General features: G+C 40.4%; 1 protein-coding gene and 1 pseudogene across 1 annotated transcript in view; both read right to left on the reverse strand.

Annotated features, from left to right (window-relative positions):
* The window catches only part of ADGRA1 (adhesion G protein-coupled receptor A1), a 469,964-nt gene that overhangs the window by 382,526 nt on the left and 64,045 nt on the right, over nt 1-23,393 (reverse strand). Inside the window, exon 2 of the mRNA XM_073353951.1 lies at nt 16,461-16,532. Coding sequence (XP_073210052.1) covers nt 16,461-16,532 — 72 coding nt within the window. The remainder of the gene's footprint in view (nt 1-16,460; nt 16,533-23,393) is intronic.
* LOC140915412 (U2 spliceosomal RNA) lies at nt 6,143-6,302 on the reverse strand (annotated as a pseudogene).

Here is a 23,393-nt window from a genome sequence, read left to right on the forward strand (position 1 = left end):
CAGATGTCATAACAAATTTGTGATTCAACCTAGCGACAGGCAGTAATTCTTAGTCTGGAGAGACAGTGAATTGCCATCGCTATAGAGCACCCTTGTGACTCACTGTTCACATATTTTACGGGAATACAGTTCATACAGTATCGGCTCCTTCAAAAATCAGCATCTTCCAAAGTGTCCCAAATGTCAATATTTCATAAACTCCATAATTTATGTTGTCCGTTACAATCTTCACAAAATATTTTAGCTTTGCATCTAATATTTCTTAGTTAAGCAACTGTACCTTCCCAAAACTGCATTTTCCTTAGTAGGGTTGGCTAGGTGCTAAATATGTGTCACTTGCCTACATATCAGCGCAATAACAGAATGTAAAGAAATGTGAATATTCAAAACTTTATAGCACTAATATTTACGAGGCAAACAACTTCATGAGAAGTATGCAGAAACAAAATGTAATTACTAAGGGGATTCAAATACAACAAGACTCATACATTTAAATAACACTGCTTTAAGAGTCCTTCTACATGATTAATAATTTAAAAGGTAGAGACAACCTTAATCTGACAAGGGGCATTTTACTGAGAAATTATTTCAGCTTCTAGATTCATTTGAGAAAAGTTAAGAGACAGATTTGCCAGCGCATTGTGACATTGCTTTCTTGGGTGCTGTCATGCGGTGTATGTATCCCACACTGGTCCAGCAACCAAAGGGTTAACACAGGCACGGCCGGTCACTACTGATGGACAGCCTCACAGGAGCTAGGAAGATAAAAGGACTGGGAAATTGAAGGATGGAGCTGTGGGGTGGCTACCAGAGGCGTGAGCAGGCTGGAAAAAGGAGCTCCTGCCAGCAAACTACTGAACTGCCACCCAGAGACAACAGCCCAGAAGGGTATGAACTGACCGACAGACTGGAGAACCTGCAGAGGCCCAAGGGGCAGGTAGTAAGGAGCTCAGGGCACTGTCAGAATCAAAGAACCGGGTCCTGCTTATCTAGCTCAAGGGCCCTGAGCTGAACCCAGTAGAGTGGGAGGGCCTGGGTTCCCCTACTAACCCTGATGGACTTGGGAGTGAAGAAAGGTTTTCAGACTCCTGGGCACCAGGAATAGACTGACAGCCCCACTAGGCCATGTGAGCCCAGGGGCTGCAGGACACTTGGCCAGAAGGGGCACTGTTGCACTGATGCATTGCCTCACAGGTGCCTAGAAACTCGGAAAATGCTGTGAACTGAGAACACGGATGACATTTCTGAGGTTCAGTTCCTGTTGTGATAAGCATGGGAAGACGAGACAGCAGAAACCTCAGTGCTCCAATTTCTCTCCCACTGCTTTTGCCTGGGGTTTCATTTTTGGAGCATGTGATTTTGGCAGACTGGAAGCTGTATCCTGATTAATGCAATGCAATGTCAGCGCCTAATAAAGATTTAAAAATAGGTGAGGTTCCCGTTTATGTGAGATTTAGTATATGAGTCAGTTGGTCCTCTGGTTAGCTTCTTTCTCTACATACATATCATATGTAACATGAGCCCAGGGCGGAGGGAATAAGCACTGTCATCATCAAGAGGTTGTCTGGCTCCAAGGATGGATTAATTTGAGCGTATATTTGTGAATGCTAGGGTTGGATTAATTTGGGAATAGCCATAATGTACAGATCACTCCATTGCACTTCAGAGCTCCCTTCTACATTAAACAGACTTCTATTCCGTTCTGGCACTGGAGTCACCAAGGCTTACTGCCTTCAGTGACTTCACTGTTCATGTGGATAATAGCTCAATTTGTCCTAGGATCTTATGGCTGCTATAAAAAAACACTACTGGTATATCCCAAGTGATTTCTTGCTCTATACAGATGGCATCTTCTATCCCATAGACCTAAATTAGCCTTTTATTTATTAGGTCTGTATCCCGTAAAATATTGGCTTAAGCAGACATGCATGAGTAAAGTGGGCCTATGACGCTTAGCATATATAAAATGGTCTGACAGTTACTTTAGATTTTGGGGAACTGGGAATAGCTTGCTCAAGAGAGTGGCTTGGTACAAAACGATACCAGGCAACTGCAGGAACAATGAACTGATATTGGGTTTGGATATTTTAGGTTAGAATCATTGGCAGATGTTTAACCATAAACTTGCTTTAGCAATGATGATGAATATGATAATAAGCTAAAAGGCATTAATATATTAAACTTTAGTTGATAAGGGCACACCAATAGTACAAGGCTGAGGAAGTTAGATTTGGACATGGGAGGCTGGGCATCTGAATGAATATTCGTGATACTACCCAGGCCCTATAATAGGTCAAGCCACCACGCAGCAGGGGCCAACTTTCCATCACTGACCCTTCAGCTCTTCGTTGTTATGATCTACCATTGACCTCTGGGCATTGGGAGTCTGGACCAGGGACAGGGCTTTGTCTCTCACCTCCAGGTCCTCAAGGAAGGGTACGAGTATATAAGTAGATGAGCATATGCAGAGGATGACATCAAAGATATCCCTAATGCTATATTACTGCTATTTATTTATGTGGTTAGGAGTTTTCTTGTCTTTACTGATTGTTTAGCTAAAAGTAGCTAAGGCTTTGCTTTGCCTTCAGTGCGAGTGTCTTTGCCACACACCTCAGGATAACCCTGCAAGATATAGAACTTGTTAGTTTTAATTCTGTGAAGCCTGATTCTGGGACAAAAACCCTGTTACCCCCAGTTCAATAAATTAATATCCATTGACAATCAACACAATTATTAACCATTAGAGGAATCCAGCTACAATCCACAACATTCCCAGCTGTTTTCCTCAACGGGAGAACAAAATGTATATCATAGTGCACCAGGGGGCAGAATCAGGGTTATATGGGTAATCTTAATCCTGTCAGGACACAACTTTCAAGTGTTTGAGTTTGGACACTTAATATTGTTAACTTAATATGGGGTTTTTGGGGGGGGGGGGGTGGGAAGGGGGTTGATATGGAACTTCCTAGGCATTTTAAACATTGTTTAACAGAAAAGTAAATTTTAAAAAATGCCATTATGTGCAACTGTAATATCCCTCATCAGCAGGGTTTAAATCTGGGACCTTTAAACCTGTAACAAGACTTCTGCTGCTTGAACTAAAAGAGTAGCTTAGTTAGGTAGCAGCAACAGACCAGTCAGTAAATATCTGAACTTAGTGGGGGCTCCCTCTGAGCATCTGAAGTCTGCCAAAGTTCTCCTCAGGAGGCACATTTGTAAAATCCCTCTGCATAAATCATCTGTAAGGCTAGAAATGTAGGATATTTACCACTTCCCCAAAGACACCTAATGACTTGAGCTACAGGAGTAACTATTAGCTAACAGAAGCAGTAGGCTGTTAACCACTGTGGACTAGCCATTAGACGATAAACACATAACTCACTACACAGTGCATAACATATGCAAGAGTAGCAGATTTACAGACAGCATACCCAAGCGCACAGATTTGGCAGATTCTCTCTGAGGTGTATCATGGCTAAAACTTGAGTTTGGCATATTACAAGTCTGGGGTCAAGCCCAAAGTCCGCAAGCGTGAGCTTGTGCAAACTTTTAGTTACTCCTGTAAAATGGAGAAGGATGTAGGCAGCCTGGTGACGGACGGGGAGAAGAGTATGAAGATACCTGCATGCCCCCTAGGGTAGGGATAAGGTCTTGCTCAATAATAAAGTGATCCATGGCACAAAATTAATAACCACTTTGTGGAAGAGGTGAGATCAGAACTCACAATCTTTTGTCTTCTGTGCTACTACCTGCTCCCATAGGCCTAACAGTATTTTGCTAGAGGATAGTGGCAGGAGTAAGATCCATTTTGTCTGTGTCTCATACAGAGATTCAGTTCTGTGTGGCTACTTCAGAACAATTCAGAAATCTCAGTGGGGCCTAGGATCATGCATGACCTCTCAAGGTCCCTTCCAGTCCCACGACTCTATGATAGTACAGTTGGAATGTTCAGAAAATTAAGCAGCAGAAAATGTCTGGACAAGTGCAAATAGCAATTTTCCACAGCTTATAATTTAGCCAACTCTGGGCAGATTTAAATGTCTCTGACGTCAGGAATCACTATTCTCCCTGCCAAACTTAAAGTCACTGCTCCAAATAACAGAAATGCTTTAGCAGTTTAAAGAAGTCAAAACAATTTTTCAACATAAAGAGGCCCATTCCTGACTTAACTGGGAGTGTGTGCATGTAGGAATTGCCCTATACTGGGTCCTGGTTGGAGTGGGGGTGGGTGGGTGTGTGCCCTCTGCCACCAGTGTGAGTGGAGCAGAGATCTGCCCCCTCCCCCACAAGCTACTCACTCTATTCAGTGGAGTGAGGGAAATGATGGGCTCCCAGAGCAGCCATTCTTGCTATTGAAAGCCATGCTGCCCTTTAAGCAGTGTAGTTGTTGGAGATGGGTTTCTCTGCAATACATTGTTAATTAGGGAATTTAGAAAATCAGATGCCAGGAATCACACTTTGGCTATGAATAATAATAGTTTAATTGCCCTTTACTTTTTCATCAATAGGGTTTTTTTTTCAAGTAATAGTTTACTAATGGAAAATTAACGGATATATTTTACTTTTGATATATAGTTGCAACAGAAAGCCATTAATCTGTTTCATTATCTTGGAAATGTTTCATCAGTTTTAGACATTATTCTTTTAGCACACCGACATTTCTGTTCCACCTCAAAATAATTTGAAAAGAACAAAAGGCAGTATATATGCAATTATTGCTCCACTGTGGTGCTTCAAGCTGACATACTGTGATGTGATAGCAAAATTTTAAAAATCAGTCAGTTAGATGCTCAGATGCCATGGTAATGAGCACAGCATAGATTAGCTAGAGTAACTTATTTTAGAGCAATTTGGAGACAGAACTAAAATACACAATGAATATCAAAGAATGTCTCAGTCTATTTTAAGCATCTGTACTAATATTTTTCATACATGGACTATTTTAGCGGAAAGAGATTGTCAGCACATGTGAAAGTAAGGCATCTCAACTAGTACTAGAAACCAGTCACAAAATCATAGAAATTAAAAGTAGAAGGGATCACCAATTTGACTTCTTATATATCAAAGGCCTCCAACACAACCCAGCACCTGCATGCTAAACCCAATAGCCAAAATTTGACCAAAGTATTATAGCTCACGGAAGATGGGAGGTTATCATGTGAGGCACAAAATAAGAGGGACTGAGATGTTCCAGTGCTTGAGGCCCCCCTCAATGACATGTAAATGATCAAGTGAGATATGCCCAGATCTTGGTGGTTATCTTATTTAAAAAAATAACATTGTTCACACTTAAAACAACTCCATAATTAATGTTCTCAAACACATTTCCTTTCCCCTTCCCAAGTCCTTCCTACTTCCTAAAGTAGAAGCCTTTTCCTCTCTGACCTCTGACATCAAATGATTTTGTCTGTTTTTCATACTACATTCAATGGGAACCTTTATTCCCCGTTGCTGTTTCAGGACAATTTGTCTAAGAAAGTCGAGTGGCTCTCAGATATCCCAGCACCTGACAGGGCCCTTCAGCATTGCAATTAAAGTCCCTTTCAATTGCTAGGGACCTAGAGATCAGAGTGCCCGTAGAGCGTTGAAGTATAGCATGCTGGATCAGAGCAGAAATCAGAGAAATTTAAATGTATCAAGCTATAAGAAATCTTACAAAAAAAATTTTTTTAAATAATTCCCCCTTTCCTTTGTGTTTACAAATTCCAAATAAAAAAAATATACCTAGCTCTCATAGAACACTTTTCACCTTTATTTCAAAGCACCTTATGAAGGAGGGAAATCATCCCCAATTTACAGATGAGGTAACTGATGCTTAAAGAGGTTGAGGGTATGTCTACACTACAGAGACTACACTGACATACCTGTGTCGGCATAGTCCTGAGAGTAGATGCAGCCTACTCTCTCACCAACAGAAGGGGGTTTACTGTCAATGTAGTGAATCACTTCCTCAAACAACGTTTTCTAAGTAGACAGAAACCCTCTTCTCTAGACGTAGTTACACTTATGCTGGGGGTTATGTCAGCATAGTTATGTCATAGAATCAAAGAATCATAGAACTAAAAGGGACTTTGAGACATCATCTAGTCCAGTCCACTGCACTCAAGGCAGGAGTGAGTATTATAAAAAAAGTTCTCACCAGGGGAGATGCACCGTTCTTGACAGTTCTGCAATACCAGGTTAATGCATGCAGTAGATGGAACAAGCTCCTATTTCAAACACCCAGTTAATATAAAGTTTTCACAGAGACAGATCTGATACTAAACTGATCAGAACAGATCTAAAAAATTTATTGAAGTGAATGTTTAAAATCAAATTTACACAAGTTAAGAAGGAAGGTACTGTACATCTGGGGTCAGGCTTGAGTTGTGAAACATTACAAGTACTGGTTACAAGGTTCACAAGATACATACATAGTACATAACCAGCATAGACCCAGACTGGGGTGTGGGAGTTTTTAAAGAGTCAGTGAATAAGTGATCTCGGGTATGCCACCCATAGAATGTATTTAGAGTCCAAGTCAGTCTTGGTGTAGCGAATCGGTACATGGGTGTGGTGTGACCCTTGGTTCATCAGGGGAGGAAGTGGGTTATTTCTTTCCCTGACCGGCAGTCTCGTTTACTCATCCTAGTACTGACAGAATCCCGTGATGTACTCCATGTAGATGTCTCTGGACCACCTGATGATGTCGGACACCATGAGCTGTCTCGCAAGCCAGGCGTAGCCACAAAGCTGACAGACAGGTGTCGGTTTTTCCACAGCCCTGACTGACCTACGCCAATATATGTTTTCTGTGTAGGCTAGGCTTAAGTGACTGCCCATTGGCTTACTGTATAGTTTTAAGAATGGCTCTAACTCCCACTCCAGCACCTTCCCCACTGGACCGCTTTGCCTCTAATAAACACTTTAAACCACTAAAGATCTTAGTATTCTCTTAGCAAAGCAATATATTTAGTTGTTATTCTCTCTTCGTAATCAATATATTTGGCTCAATCATTTTTGTTTCTAATATCCAAACTCATCCAATTTTTCAGATTCTTTCTGGGGAAGCTCTGAGTGTAAGATTTCAATATATAAGATGTTTTAAATTAGAACATAATGGCCATACTGGGTTAGACCAAAGGTCCAACTAGCCCAGTATCCTGTCTTCTGACAGTGGCCAATGCCTGGTGCCCCAGAGGGAATGAACAGAACGGGTAATCATCTAGTGATCCATTCCTTATTGCTCATTCCCAGAGCAGGGATGGGCAGGGACACCATCCCTGCCCATCCTGGCTAATAGCCATTGATGGACCTATCCTCCATGAATTTATCTAGTTCTTTTTGAACCCTGTTATAGTCTTAACCTTCATAACATCCTCAAGCAAGGAGTTCCACAGTTTGTGTGAAAAATACTTCGTTTTGTTTGTTTTAAACGTACTGCCTATTAATTTCATTTGGTGAGCTCTAGTTCTTCTGTTATGAGAAGGAGTAAATAACAGTTCCTTATTTACTTTCTCCACACCTTAATCATATCCCCCCTTAGTCATCTCTTTTCCAAGCTGAAAAGTCCCAGTCTTATTAATCTCTCCTCATATGGCAGCCATTCCATACCCCTAATCATTTTTGTTGCCCTTTTCTGAACCTTTTCCAATTCCAATACATCTTTTTTGAGATGGAGCACCCACATCTGCATGCCATATTCAAGGTGTGGGCATACCATGCATTTATATACAGGCAATATAATATTTTCTGTCTTATTATCTGTCCCTTTCTTAACAATTCCCAACATTCTGTTTGCTTTTTTTTTTAAACTGCCGCTGCACGTTGAGTGGATGTTTTCAGAGAACTATCCACGATGACTCCAAGATCTCTTTCTTGAATAGTAACAGGTAATTTAGACCCCCTCATTTTATATGTATAGTTGGGATTATATTTTCCAATGTGCATTATTTTTCATTTATCGACAGTGAATTATATCTTCCATTTTGTTGCCCAGTCACCCACTTTTGAGAGATCCTTTTGTAACTCTTCACAGTCTGCCTGGGACTTAGCTATCTTGAGTAGTTTTGCATCATCTGCAAATTTTGCCACTTCACTGTTTACCCCTTTTTCCAGATCGTTTATAAATATGTTGAATAGGAGTAGGCCCAGTACAGACCCCAGAGGACACCACTATTTACCTCTCTCCATTCTGAAAACAGACCATTTATTCCTACCCTTTGGTTTCATATCTTTTAACCAGTTACCAATCCGTGAGAGGACCTTTCCTCATATCCCATGACTGCTTACTAAAATCCAAATATATTCGGTTTACTGCTTTCACTTCATCCACTATTTCTGTAATTCTAGGGGTTGCGGGGGGGGGGGGAAGCAGCAATAAAGTTTGTCTGAAAGAATTTCACACTTTGGTTCTTTCTATACCAATGCAGTGATTTGGTATAGTTTAGAGAGCTAAGCAAGTATTCATTTATACATCACAGCTATTCCTCATTTAACCCATAATAATTAAAACTAACAATATTAAAAGTATTTATTAGCTCTAATGATGTATAGCAAAGCGTTTATATGTTTTGGCATATATTAGTTTCCTAAGTTAGGCCCTGGTCCAGGGCCAGGTCAGGGTACTTTAGCAAATGCCTACATTTAAGGACTTGAGTAGTCCCACTGACAACAGGTGGATTACTCACATGTTTAAGTACCTCAGTGACTCACCTTAACACATAACTATAACAAATCTTAAATGTGAACAACATTATTCATGCCAATTTCAACTGTAAATAATGATAAATGAGATTTTATATAGCATTTATTATTCTGAACAATCCTAAAAAACTCTGTAGAGATTGCATATAAAAACATTATCCATACATCACTGAAATGCAGCTCTGAGGATGAATACAAGCAGCTACTTTTTGATAGCAACTCCTTATTGCAGTTATTTTTAGGAGGGGCTGTGAAAGATAATTTCAGCGGAAAGTACACTGGATATTTTTAGACAGGCATTTATTCTTACCCAATTTAGATACCCTGGCAAAATTAGTTGCCCACAGATATTGAAAAAAATAACACTCTAGACTAATTTCTAACTCTGTAGATTATTTTCAAGTGGTTTATCTAAATATGAACAGAAAACAAAACTCTCTTATTTCACTGTACAAAGTGGGATTATTTACCTGTTCTGTAACCCAAGTACTTCAAGATGCACTGGTTCCCATTTGTATTCCACTGTGGAGTATGCATATGCACCATGCACCTGATATTAGAAATTTTTTCAGCAGTGGCTATTGTTCCATACCTATGCCTTTTGCCTCCTCATGCTCCAAACCAAAGGCATAAGGGGTGGTGCAGACTGGCCACCTCTCCAGTTCCTTCTCTATGGCCAATAAAGTCATGTGCTGAAGTAGATGGAAAAGAGGGCAGGTAGTGGAATACAGACAGGGACCACACATCTTCAACAACAGTGAGCAGGAGGCCAATGGTTCAATCTGAGTTTTCATGAGTGCCACTAGGACAAGATTAAGATCCCACATTGAAGTTGGCTTGCGTACAGGAGGAAAGAGCCAAAGTAAGCCTTCAAGGAAGTGGATCCTTATCGGATGGACAAAATTGGAGTAGTCATCAGTGGGGGGACGGCAGGTGCGGAGAGCCGCCAAATAAACATGCACTGAGTTGAAAGTGTGTCCTGAAGACTTTAGGGAAGGAGGTAGATCAGGATAGCAGAGATGTCTGATTCTTCTGGATAAGTGTAGTGGTTATGAGCCCTTATGGAAAATCATTTCCACTGGGCTGCACAACAATTGTTTAGTAGACTCCCTTCTATTATTGTTGAGAATAGACTGGACATCTCCTGGGCACGCAGTCTCTAAGTGGATGCCCATCCAAATACAAAGTGGTCAAGTGCAGTGAGTCTTGATTGGCATGCTTGATTCTGTCTTTGTGCTGCATCAACAGGTTCTGGAAGGTGACATGCAGATGAGCTGACAAACTGAAGGAGGCTGGGAAACCAGAATTGCCTGGGCCGAATGGGAGCTATCAGTATGACCCATGTTTTGGCCTGCCAGATTTTCCTCAAGACTCGAGGTAATAAGGGAATGGGGGAAAAGGCATACATTAGTTGCTCTGACCAGGGACCAGAAGCACATCTCCCATGAAGTTCTGACCCAAAGTCCCCCAGAGCAGTAATTTGTACACTTTTTGTTCTTGTAGGATGCTAAGAGGTTGCAGGACAAGGAGCCCCAAAGATGGAATACGGTCTGCTGAGTCATGAAGCTTTCACTTGTGGTCCTGAGAGAAGCAACTGCCGAGGCTGTCTGCCTGGGTCTTGGGTACTTTCAGTATGTGCACGGCTGACAGAATTATCTGATGTCAAATATACCAATTCCAGAGTTATACAGCTTTTGTAGAGAGGGGTGAATTTTGCTCCTCCCTGTTAGTTTACATAGACTAGCATGGCAACGTTGGCCCACATCACTAGAATGTGGTGAGACCTCATGATGGGGAGAAACTATTTGGAAGCCTTCCAGACCACTCTGAATTCAAGTTGGTTTACGGACATTTTGGCTTCTTTCACTGACTATATGCCTTGTGCTGAATGTTCAACCAGGTGGGCATCCTCACCAAAAACAGAGGCATCCGTGATGAGAGACTTCTGTGGTAAAGTCATAGTGAACAGAACTCTGTTGGTCCTTGTTCTCCCACCAAGTCAGGGAGGTCCTCACTTCTTGACAGAGGGAGATTAGTTTGTTTATACTGTCTGAGCAAAGCCAGCCTGTAGACAGTGAAGACCATCTCCCAAATGAGGTTACATAAGCATAAGACACTGTTACCCTGGAGGGTGAGACAGGAGCACATTTGCAACTGTGGGCTCTCAGTTGCATGGCAAGATGTTTGATACCTGGAGCCATAAACCAATCCCCTCTGGACAATGACGGGATGATAGACGCCAAAGGAAGCATTCTCAATCTCAGCTTACAAATAAATATACTGCATTGTGTTAGATCCTTTGATCTGAGGAAGAAATTTGAGTAGAACCTCTTCCCTCTGTGTTGTTGAGGTATTGGTTCTAAGGCTCCTTGAATGAGGAGGGAGACTACTACTTGGGCAAGTCTCCTCTTGTCAGAGGGATCCCAGAACAGGGACAGGGAAGCAAGGTTTGGAGGAGGAAGAGAAAGGAATTCAGTTTAGCATGATTATACTATATCAAGTCTCCATCTGTCTGTTGTGATGTCCTGCCAAGTATGGAAAAAGTGGGCCAGGTGACTTCCAAACTGAAGAAGAGAAGACTTGGGTAGCGTGAATTCCAGATATTATAGGTATAACAGAGACCTGGTGGAATAGTAGTCATGATTGGGCTACAGGTATTGAAGGGTATGTGCTGTTTAGGAAAGACCGAAATAAAGGTAAAGGTGGTGGAGTAGCACTGTATATCAATGATGAGATAGAATGTAAAGAAATAAGAAGCGATGAAATGGATATGACTGAGTCTGTCTGGGCAACAATTAAATTGGGGAAGATAACTATTAGAGCCTCCCCTGGGATAGTTTTTGGGGTGTGCTATAGATCGCCGGGATCTAATTTGGATATGGATAGAGCCCTTTTTAATGTTTTTAATAAAGTAAATACTAATGGAAACTGTGTGATCATGGGAGACTTTAACTTCCCAGATATAGACTGGAGGACGAGTGCTAGTAATAATAATAGGGCTCAGATTTTCCTAGATGCGATAGCTGATGGATTCCTTCAGCAAGTAGTTGCTGAACCGACTAGAGGGGATGCCATTTTAGATTTGGTCTTGGTGAGTAATGAGGACCTCATAGAGGAAATGGTTGTAGGGGATAATCTTGGCTCAAGTGATCATGAGCTAATTCAGTTCAAACTGAATGGAAGGATTAACAAAAATAAATCTGCAACTAGGGTTTTTGATTTCAAAAGGGCTGACTTTCAAAAATTAAGGAAATTAGTTAGGGAAGTGGATTGGACTGAAGAATTTATGAAACTAAAGGCAGAGGAGGCCTGTGATTATTTTAAATTAAAGCTGCAGAAGCTATCGGAAGCCTGCATCCAAAGAAAGGGGAAAAAATTCATAGGCAGGAGTTGTAGACCAAGCTGGATGAGCAAGCATCTTAGAGAGGTAATTAAGAAAAAGCAGAAAGCATATAGGGAGTGGAAGAAGGGAGGGATCAGTAAGGAAAGCTACCTTATTGAGGTCAGAATATGTAGGGATAAAGTGAGACAGGCTAAAAGTCAAGTAGAGTTGGACCTTGAAAAGGGAATTAAAACCAATAGTAAAAGGTTCTATAGTCATATAAATAGGAAGAAAACAAAGAAAGAAGAAGTGGGACCGCTAAAAACTGAGGATGGAGTGGAGGTCAAGGATAATCTAGGCATGGCCCAATATCTAAACAAATACTTTGCCTCAGTCTTTAATAAGACTAAAGAGGATCTTAGGGATAATGGTAGCATGATAAATGGGAATGAGGATATGGAGGTAGACATCACCATATCTGAGGTAGAAGCGAAACTCAAACAGCTTAATGGGACTAAATCGGGGGGCCCAGATAATCTTCATCCAAGAATATTAAAAGAATTGGCACAAGAAATTGCAAGCCCATTAGCAAGAATTTTTAATGAATCTGTAAACTCAGGGGTTGTACCGTATGATTGGAGAATTGCTAACATAGTTCCTATTTTTAAGAAAGGGAAAAAAAGTGATCCAAGTAATTATAGGCCTGTTAGTTTGACATCTGTAGTATGCAAGGTCTTGGAAAAAATTTTGAAGGAGAAGGTAGTTAAGGACATTGAAGTCAATGGTAAATGGGACAAAATACAACATGGTTTTACAAAAGGTAGATCGTGCCAAACCAACCTGATCTCCTTCTTTGAGAGAGTAACAGATTTTTTAGATAAAGGAAACGCAGTGGATCTAATTTACTTAGATTTTAGTAAGGCGTTTGATACTGTGCCACATGGGGAATTATTAGTTAAATTGGATAAGATGGGCATCAATAGGAAAATTGAAAGGTGGATAGGGAATTGGTTAAAGGGGAGACTACAACGGGTCCTACTGAAAGGTGAACTGTCAAGTTGGAGGGAGGTTACCAGTGGAGTTCCTCAAGGATCAGTTTTGGGACCAATCTTATTTAATCTTTTTATTACTGATCTGGGCACAAAAAGTGGGAGTGTGCTAATAAAGTTTGCAGATGATACAAAGCTGGGAGGTATTGCTAATTTAGAGAAGGACAGGGATACCCTACAGGAGGATCTGGATGACCTTCTAAACTGGAGTAATAGGAATAGGATGAAATTTAATAGTGAGAAGTGTAAGGTCATGCATTTAGGGATTAATAACAAGAATTTTAGTTATAAGCTAGGGACGCATCAACTAGAAGTAATGGAGGAGGAAAAGGACCTTGGAGTATTGGTTGATCATAGGATGACTATGAGCTGCCAATGTGATATGGCTGTGAAAAAAGCTAATGTCGTCTTGGGATGCATCAGGAGAGGTATTTCCAGTAGGGATAAGGAGGTTTTAGTACCGTTATATAAGGCACTGGTGAGACCTCACCTGGAATACTGTGTGCAGTTCTGGTCTCCCATGTTTAAGAAGGATGAATTCAAACTGGAACAGGTACAGAGAAGGGCTACTAGGATGATCCGAGGAATGGAAAACTTGTCTTATGAAAGGAGACTCAGGGAGCTTGGCTTGTTTACCCTAACTAAAAGAAGGTTGAGGGGAGATATGATTGCTCTCTATAAATATATCAGAGGGATAAATACTAGAGAGGGAGAGGAATTATTTAAACTCAGTACCAATGTGGACACAAGAACAAATGGATATAAACTGGCCACTAGGAAATTTAGATTAGAAATTAGACGAAGGTTTCTAACCATCAGAGGAGTGAAGTTTTGGAATAGCCTTCCGAGGAAAGTAGTGGGGACAAAAGATCTATCTTGCTTTAAGATTAAACTCGATAAGTTTATGGAGGAGATGGTATGATGGGATAACATGGTTTTGGTAATTAAATATTCATGGTAAATAGGCCTAATGGCCTGTGATGGGTTTTTAGATGGGGTAAGATCCAAGTTACCCGGGAAAGAATTTTCTGTAGTATCTGGCTGATGAATCTTGCCCATATGCTCAGGGTTTAGCTGATCGCCATATTTGGGGTCGGGAAGGAATTTTCCTCCAGGGCAGATTGGAAGGCCCTGGAGGTTTTTCGCCTTCCTCTGTAGCATGGGGCACGGGTCACTTGCTGGAGGATTCTCTGCTCCTTGAGGTCTTCAAACTACAATTTGAGGACTTCAATAGCACAGATATAGGTGTGAGGTCTTTTTTAGGAGTGGTGGGTGAAATTCTGTGGCCTGCATTGTGCAGGAGGTCAGACTAGATGATCATAATGGTCCCTACTGACCTAAATATCTATGAATCTATGAATCTATGAATTCCATCTGTTGATCACGGCTCCCAAAAGTATTTCTTGATCTGGGGTTGAGGCTGGAAAGGTGTTGCTGGAAGAGCCGTTTGTTTACTACAGTGTATCATCTGCCTCTTCCATGGACACTCAGAAGCCTTTTGATGGTAGAAGGGCTGGAGCACTTTATGAGGTCTATAGGATATGGTTTTGTGGCACTTACCCTTCAGGCCAATTCCAAGTGACCAGAAGGATCTTCTTGAGTCTTTTAGTGAATGCAGAGACTTCATCTGGCTTTTGCTGAAGAGATTATTCCAGTCAAAGGGCAGGTCCTTCTTCCTGGATTGTACATCATGAGGAAATCTCGAAGAATGAAGCCATGATGCTCTGTGCATAGCTATTGTTAAAGCCATGGCTCATGATGCTGTGTCAGCTGCATCTGCAGGAGACTTCCAGGATGATCTAACTATATCAGCTTTCCTTCCATACCCTATACCAAACTTGGCGGCATGCTTCTTGGTGTATGCGGGGGAGGGGGACTCTGATCAATCTGGGTCAGACTGTGGCCTTAGAGACATTCCATAAAGCATTTCTTGAGTCTGTCTTCCCATGCCTGTTTAGTTCAGCTGGGAAAGGAGTGGTAGGTGTTGCACCTGGAGACAACGTGGGCTTCTCCAGATATAAACACCAGAGTTACGGACTGACCAGTCAAGCAGACACCATGTGAAACTGGAAGTATTCAGTTAAGCAGCAGCAGAGGCAACAACAAAAAAGCAAACACTGTACTGTGACTGTATTGCATCTTAAATGTAGGCACATCTGGGTTGTCTGCCCCCACCCCATTCCCACGGCAGACACAATGTGCACCGTTTTCACCCCTCACCCCCCCACACACATTGGGAGGGAGACACACTGTTTTCACCCCCCTCTGCCAACTGGGAGAGGGAGGTGCTGTTTTCTCTCTCTCTCTCACACACGGGGGGGAGGGGGGAAGTTGGCAAACTCGGTCTGACCCAGGGAAAGAAGCTGCCTGCAAGGAAGCTGCCAGTGCTGAGGAGGGAGCTCAGCTATTGCTGAAGCCTACCCTGGAGTGTCAGCTGCTGGATCTGAAGCCCGAACGGTACTTCGTTCAGAGTTACAAACATTTCAGAGTTACGGACAACCTCCATTCCCAAGGTGTCCGTAACTCTGAGGTTCTACTGTAACTAACACTAATACTATACTAAACTAATGGAAACTATTTAAGTGATTTAAAATGATATATTTACAATATTTACTGGTTCAAAAAGGAGAAGCTTTGGGAACACTGGAGAAGTTCCATCTCAGATCATGCAGCGGTAACATGGAACTGGAGCAGTCCACACTGCCCCTTATGCCCTTTGCTTGGAGAGCAAAGGGGCAAATGGCAAAGACACAGCCAATAGACACTGCTAAAAAATTCTGATCTCAGGCTCATAGTGCACATGCATTCCCCACAACGGCATACACAGAGACCAGCACTCAGAGAAGAACTATTTTATTGCTGATTTATTCACAGGAGGTTCTTAGATTCTTTTTCTAAACTCATTTGGGTACTCCTGAATAAATAACACACAGTAAGCAGTGCATCTTTCTTTTTAAAAATCTGTGAGTTACAAATACTCTGTAATGGAGCTTTACCAATTTCATGTCCCACTCAAGAAATAAATGCTGCCCAATGTCTTTGCACAGGAAATTATTCAAAATAGAAGGAAGTGTTGGGAACTAGAAAGTTAAATAATCCAGGCTATATATCAGGTACATTACCATTACATATGCCAGTCTTCACTTTGATTGGGTATGCAGTGCAATACAAGCCTTTCACTTCATGTTTATTTTAGTTCCAAATTAATGGTAGTGCTTTCCTGCGTTTTTCCATCTCGATCCCAGTTCACTCATTTCTCTTGTTTATTAACTTGATGATTGCCCAGAAAGCCCGTTCTGATATACATCCAAGAACTTCTGAATTTTATTATCTGTTTGTTTTACATTTCAAATATGAGAAACATTTTTGAACGGAAAGTGAACAGAGGCTGATCAGTTACTCACAGTCTCTCCAGGGATCTCAGTCCAAAGAAAGAGCCATTCTTTAACCACAAGATCTTGTTGTTACTCAGAATTCTGCAAAAAGTCATAAAAGAATCTGGTTAACAGATCATGATAATTTCGCTGATTAAGAACATGTAATTACAGTAAATGATGTCGCTGTAAAATACCAATCACAAAATTCTCTGCTTCATTTGCATTTTCTTTTTTAGCAGTAAATAAAATAAAGATAATCATTTTCACAAGTAGAAAGTTACATCTCCAACATTCTCCTGTTTAACAAGCAAGTAAGTCAACAAGTGCAGCGTGGTGCCGTGTGAAAACTGTGAAATTAATAGACATCTGCACAGCACACATTTGATGAACAGCTGGTGAACGTTAATTTTTATGCTTGCATAAGTCAACAAGCTGGGTGTGTGGGTGAGGGTGGGGGGAAATGAAGAAACCTCTTCCTCCAGGCCACAGGACAATAGTGGAATTACTTGGGACCCGCTACAAACAGTGATGAACTCTTCCCCCATCTCCCCATTGTCAATGACTAGTATATGTCAGATTCATACACCTAACAGAAATAACCTGCTCCCCATCACACTGAACTGGAGTTAGAGGGAAGTACCTCCCCACACAGTTCTGGGTTTTGCAGGAAATTCAAACCTACTTTTCTAAAAGCAGCAGAACAAAACCTTTCCACGTTTATCAAAGATTTTCTTTTTTCCTTTCATATAGCAGGTTGTTTTAAACCTATCAGATGCTAATTTATCTATCTCCTAGTATTTCCTACCATAATTAAAATATAATGAATGCTTATTTCAACAGTGCAGAGGTCTTGCCAGAACAAACTGCTGCTGGAGATATCGGTGTCTCAGAGCCATACTGGCTCACATATGTTGGGATTGTCCCAGGATACAATCTTTTTGCCTAGAAGCAAGCAGGACAATTAATAGGATAATGAATACTTCCTTAAAAATTATGTCAAGAACTGTGTTTTGGAATCTATCCCATCACCTTGCAAACCCTCCAATTTATGGAAAGCTTGGTTCTCTGTCCCAGTGCTTGTAGCCAAACAACTCATATTGCTTAGACTGAAGAGCAGACTGCTTCCAGGGGCAGGAGCTTGGTACAGTGACTTGGCTGAGCTGGCAGCTAAAGAGTGGGTAAAATTTCGGAGAAGAGGGACCGCAGACAAATTAGAAAAGATTTGGTCTGACTTTTTAGAAATTTTTGATCGATGCCTAGTGGATGGACACCAAGATGTCACTCTCCTTTCCCCTCCCTACCCCCCTTTCTTCCTTTCTTTTCCCTCCCTTTCCATTCCTTTACCTTCCCCCCACCCTTCACCCCATCCCTGATTTTTCCAAGGGGTGAATCAATAAAATATTAATATAAAACATTTAGATGTTGCACACCACCATATATTGCATAGACATAACCTCTCAACCTGCCAAGGCCCAAATGTGGAACACAGTGTGTAACAAACTCCCAGAATGAGGGACACAAAAATAATTATCCACGCAGGAAAACTTAATATGCTGTGGAACTCAATCCTGTTGTGTAAATAACTCTTGATGAGTTTCATGATTTTTTATAGACTAATGTAAATAATTTTCAACAATAAAAATGAAGGGACACCCGATTTGTGACCAGTGTATAACTTTAGGACTATATTGAGTGACATTCCTCAAAATAAGGAACACATCAGAAATATGCATCAGTGCAGTGCATCTCTCATTTATATAGATTCCATAAACAAGAAGTTAGTTTAAAAGGAATTAAGGCTGGTTAACTGTGACACTTGCCCCCCCACAAACTCAAATCCTTAAAAGCAAGGAAGTCCTTAGGTATGCAACAACCCTTATCTGTACCCTTACATCCTCAGAGAACACTTCCACTGACAGTCACAAGATCTCCATCAGGTCAGGAAACATACTACGCACAACACATTAAATCTCTTCCACAGTATAACACGAAGTCTTAAACATAACCTAAGCAACATTAGCAAATAAACACCACAGATCAAGCATGTGCTCTGTTATGGGATTGTGGGATAAATATAAGGTCATAAAGGTCAAAGTCAAAATAGGGCTAGTGTTCGTTCTGATTTTGTTTTATAATTTCCTGAACATCTAAGGTAGCCATATTTGATGCATATTGGTTGAATAATTTTAAAATTGAGCATTTAAACTGAATATTTGACCCACATACTGTAGAATTTTTCTGCTCTTTTAGGTTTTGGGGGGTTTTTTGGTGTTTTTTTAGTTCTTTCCTTCCCTTTTATTGATCTAAACGTCTGAGACCAGGCAGAGTTTGAATTACCCCATGGAAAATGAAGCCCCCCAAGTTAAAATTGGCTTGGTTTTGGAGGCTCAAAACGTGAAATTCTACTTTGTACTATATATTGTGTCATTTGGCTATATATTGTGTTATGAAGAGATCGTATTTTGAGGTATATTGTAGTGGCAGAGAGTATAAATATTACACTTGGACTGTTCAGTATGACCCAGATTTACAAAGATCTGTGTACCTTAGAACTACCATCTCACTTAGGTATAATACATTCATTCCTGTCTTCAGATATTTGCCTTTATATGTATATATCATTTGTTTTTTTCCAGTTTTCTAATAATTATATTCTGGATATAGAGACAAGATTTAACTGCTGATAGCTCCATTTGTCAATATAATGTGTGCTTCATATTGTCCACCACCTGGATTTGCTTCTGGTTTGTCCTAATAGCATAGATACAATCCAATATTAAATTATCTGCATAAGGCAATCTCCTTGGAGTGGGAACGTAGTGAAGAAAAATATTTTCATGATACTAATAAAACATGGTTGGTTTAAGTTAAACATTGAGCAATGTGGGCACATCCAGTCACTATGTTTGCCTGTTTTATTTTCTCTTAAACATGATTCTTTTAGTCTTCAAAATTTTTCATTTTTAAAAGATCATTCATGTAACCAATGTGAACCCCCCCAAAAAAGTTTAAAAATTAGAACTAATTAATTTTGCGTTTCTAAATTTAACCTTAAACTGTATTCAGACCTTCACAGTGACTACATTTCCAACAGTTAATTTTTCTTTAGTGCCTCATCTTGTATATGTCAACTGCCAAGAAGGTTTTATAAACATGATAATGTAAAGAAGCAAATGCTTACTTAATTAGGTATAGTTAAAATATGCAATTCAAGCCAAAAATGCAAAAACTTTTCTGGGTGGAATATTAATAAGTCATGGCTTCAGAAAAGAGTAACATTCAGATAGGGCAGATGAAAATGGTTTCCTTATAATCAAAGCCTAGCTAGACTGTTCTCGTATGAACAGTATATAGTATGAATAGTAAAATAGTATGAACGTCAGCACTGGCAAAATTTAAGTTACATTATATTGTATTGTAGAATATTGCTAGATATTACATACTTAACTCAGTCTTCTTTTCTAAGGATATTCACTGTGGGGATAGGAAAGAGAGTCATGTGGCCACATTGTTGAGTATCTTGATATGGAAGAGGACTTTTAAATGAAAAAGGTTAAAAAATAAGCCCTTCCATGTAACAGAAGCCTGGCCTGATGTCTCCACTAAAAGTTCAATTTCTTCTGAAAACCGCAGTACATTCTTTTCTTTACCAAAGCACCTGAAAGAATGGAAGATGTACCACGTGTGAGTAGAAGAATGCTATTCATGCTATATTTTCTGCACTCCCTTTGGTTTTTTTGTAAATATGCTTCTAGCCTGCTTCTAGCCAAATGCAGTATTATGTTTGTAAATAGAGACAGGGTCTAGAAGTGATATAGAAAAATAAAAAACACAAAGAAGCATCTTTTTTTAATGTAGTTATCTATTGGATTCTTGTTTTTATGTACCTACTTACTTAATTATAATCGGCAGTTGTAACATATGCTGTGTTTTTATAACATCAGAAACTGATGCACTTGGGATTATTTTGATAAGAGAACATTAACCTTAAACTTGAGGGGGTTTTTTTTCCTCCTTATAAACCACAGGAGAACACTACATGTTAAATATTTCACACTTACTATCTACTGTTCTCAGCATTTTCACTTGTCCTATTTTTTCAGATGTGTTAGTTGATTTCAGTGATAAAACACATATTGCTAAAAAAGCTGCCTACTTGCTATATTAAAGTAATTATCAGGGTCCAGCTGTGTGCTAGGAGCCTCACATTTTGAATTTTTTATTCAAATGAGACTAACATTTAGAACCTTTTATTTCTTCAAGTGCCACTTCCAAAAGAGTTTGTGTTTAAATGTTTTGCTTTTTCTAAATAGTTTCCTGGCAAATTTGCTCTGTCGCCCTATCCGCATTTACCCTCTACATCCAAAAAAGATACTTTCCAGCTTTCCAACTTTTTTTCCCAAAAGTTACCTGTAAGTAATATTCATGTGTATTGATCCAGCATTCGTTGGTCAGCGACAGACACATACTATCTGAAACACTAAACCAATCAGATATTTTAGTACTAAGGATTTTAGGTCTCTTGATATGGAATAGGACTTTTAAATGTTTTACCCAGACAAAGATTCCACCACAATTAGGAAGATGGGAAGTTATGATGGGTACTCATATCAATTATATTAATATAAAAACACCCCTAAATCATAAGGTCAAAATATAAAGAGTAGCTCTAGCACTCATAATGGAATGCCAGGGTTATATCTACCTGCACCCTGTCGCTTTAAAGAGTGGAGGTCTAATGAGGAGGCCAAAGGAGACAGCTCTGGGGAGCAGTGTGTGGTTGCAGGAGTAGAGGTTTTTGGTGCTTGCTCTGGACAGACGCAGCAGGAGTTTGCATAAGCTGTGCTAGTTTTTTGGATACTAAGTTCAATAAAACTCCAGTTTTAAAATAGTCCTTGGTCTGGCAGTATAAGAGCCTAAACATTAAATCAATAACCAATGGTAGGTTAAAGAAAATAAAATGAGTGACAAGATCATGGAGAGTCTTTGATAGTGGTAGATCTTGAGATAATGGAATTTTATTTGCGGGTAAAGATTTAGTATCTGCATAGATTTTGTGCTATGGAAGTATAGAGGAATTTGTCAGGTAGTCCTTCACTCAGAGACAACTGTTCTCAGCACTCTGATACAAAGACCCATGCTGAGGCAAAGGTGTTAGTCTGATAGAATTTGGTGAAGGAGTAGAGAGATCAGACTGTACCTTTCCATCTCTTTAACTGAGAGTCTCTGACTCTAACAAAGTAGCAACTACAAAATGAGTGGAATAACCCTGACACTCAGGAAACACGGGCTTTCAAGGCAACAGTTCATTCCGGTGGAATATCCAGTATATCAACATATGCACATTGAGCTCAGTCATTTGATGGCATCATCATAAGCCAGGTGGAGAGCCACTAGCCCACCATCAAAATAAGTCAATGGGCACTCAAAGATATGCTACATAGTCTGAAGCTGACAGCAGCTGCATCACAGGTCATTAGAAAAACCCCATTTAAAGAGACTGGCCGCACAGCTGCCCTGTCCTGTTCAAAATCGGTTCAGAGATGACCACAGGGGCCTTGGTAGATCAAAACTTGATGGACAGATGACGAAAGAGTGATCAATGACTGTCATCACTGATCACTCACTGTGTCAAGCAGATTCCACCGTCACATCTTGTGGTGCCATAAATGACCATAAAAGGCATCTAGAAAACAGGCAAACTGGTCGGTGGTTGAAGAGTTCTGCATACAAAGGCAGGTTGCTATTCTCACAGATCTTGGCCAGCAGCACGACAGAGGCCTTCTTACAGTGAATGTGGGGTGGTGTTATGTTATTAAGTATCACTACAAACAACTCCATTGCCATGGCTAAAGTCATAGTAACAATACTCATAGCTTTGTTAAGCTCTACATTGACCAGCCTTGTGTGAGATGAGCAACGCAGACAGAAGACAGAAGCATAATAATCTGCTGTTGAATAGCAGAGTGCAAGGGCTGATATTCTAAGTGTCCAGGCACTCACACCCCAGGTTGAACCAGCCAATTTTATGAGGAAGTTGTTCGGTGTGTTGACATACATTAATACATACAATACATTAATGACCTATCCAATGTCACATTGAGGTAAACCAGATTTGGATCATGCTGAAGGTGTTGGCCACTGAGGAAAATGTTTAACTCATGGCTTGTATTTGCATTATGCAGATGAAATACACTAGGAACTATCATGGAAAAGGTCAGCTGCAGACGCCATCAACAATAATAGTCTGCCATGAGCTCCATAAGGCCTTAATTCAAGGCCTTAATTTCTGAGAAGGACTGAGCTTGGTAGCTGCAGCAGATGTCGTCGGCATAGATAAACTTGAGAGAGAGTGTAGCTAGCAGGTCTTTGAGGTACACACTGAACAGTAATCAGTGAACGAACTGAGCCTTGAGGAAGGCCGTTGATATGACACTTCCAAGAGCTACAGCTCTAAACTGCCTGTTTTGGAGAAAGAGCTCTACCATTTTGACCACCCAATGCAGGGCAATGCGAGAGAGTTTAAACAAAAGGCCTCTGTATCAAACTGTGTCATAGGCAGCAGTTAAATCCAAGACGACAGCTCCTGTCTTTAGATTTTGTTGAAAACCGTTTTTCATAAAAGGTGATTGTCAAGGTTCCTTCCCCACTCTGAACTCTAGGGTGCAGATGTGGGGACCTGCATGAAAACCTCCTAAGCTTATTTTTACCAGCTTAGGTTAAAACTTCCCCAAGGTACAAACTATTTTACCTTTTGCCCTTGGACTTTATTGCTGTCACCACCAAGCATCTAACAAATATATAACCGGGAAACAGCCCGGTTGAAAACGTCTTTCCCCCCAAAATCCTCCGAAACCCTACACCCCCTTTCCTGGTGAAGGCTTGATAAAAATCCTCATCAATTTGCATAAGTGAACAAACCCTTAGACCCAAACCCTTAGATCTTAAGAACAATGAAAA

This window comes from Lepidochelys kempii, chromosome 7, assembly GCF_965140285.1.
Source record: "Lepidochelys kempii isolate rLepKem1 chromosome 7, rLepKem1.hap1, whole genome shotgun sequence".
Lineage (NCBI taxonomy): Eukaryota > Metazoa > Chordata > Testudines > Cheloniidae > Lepidochelys > Lepidochelys kempii.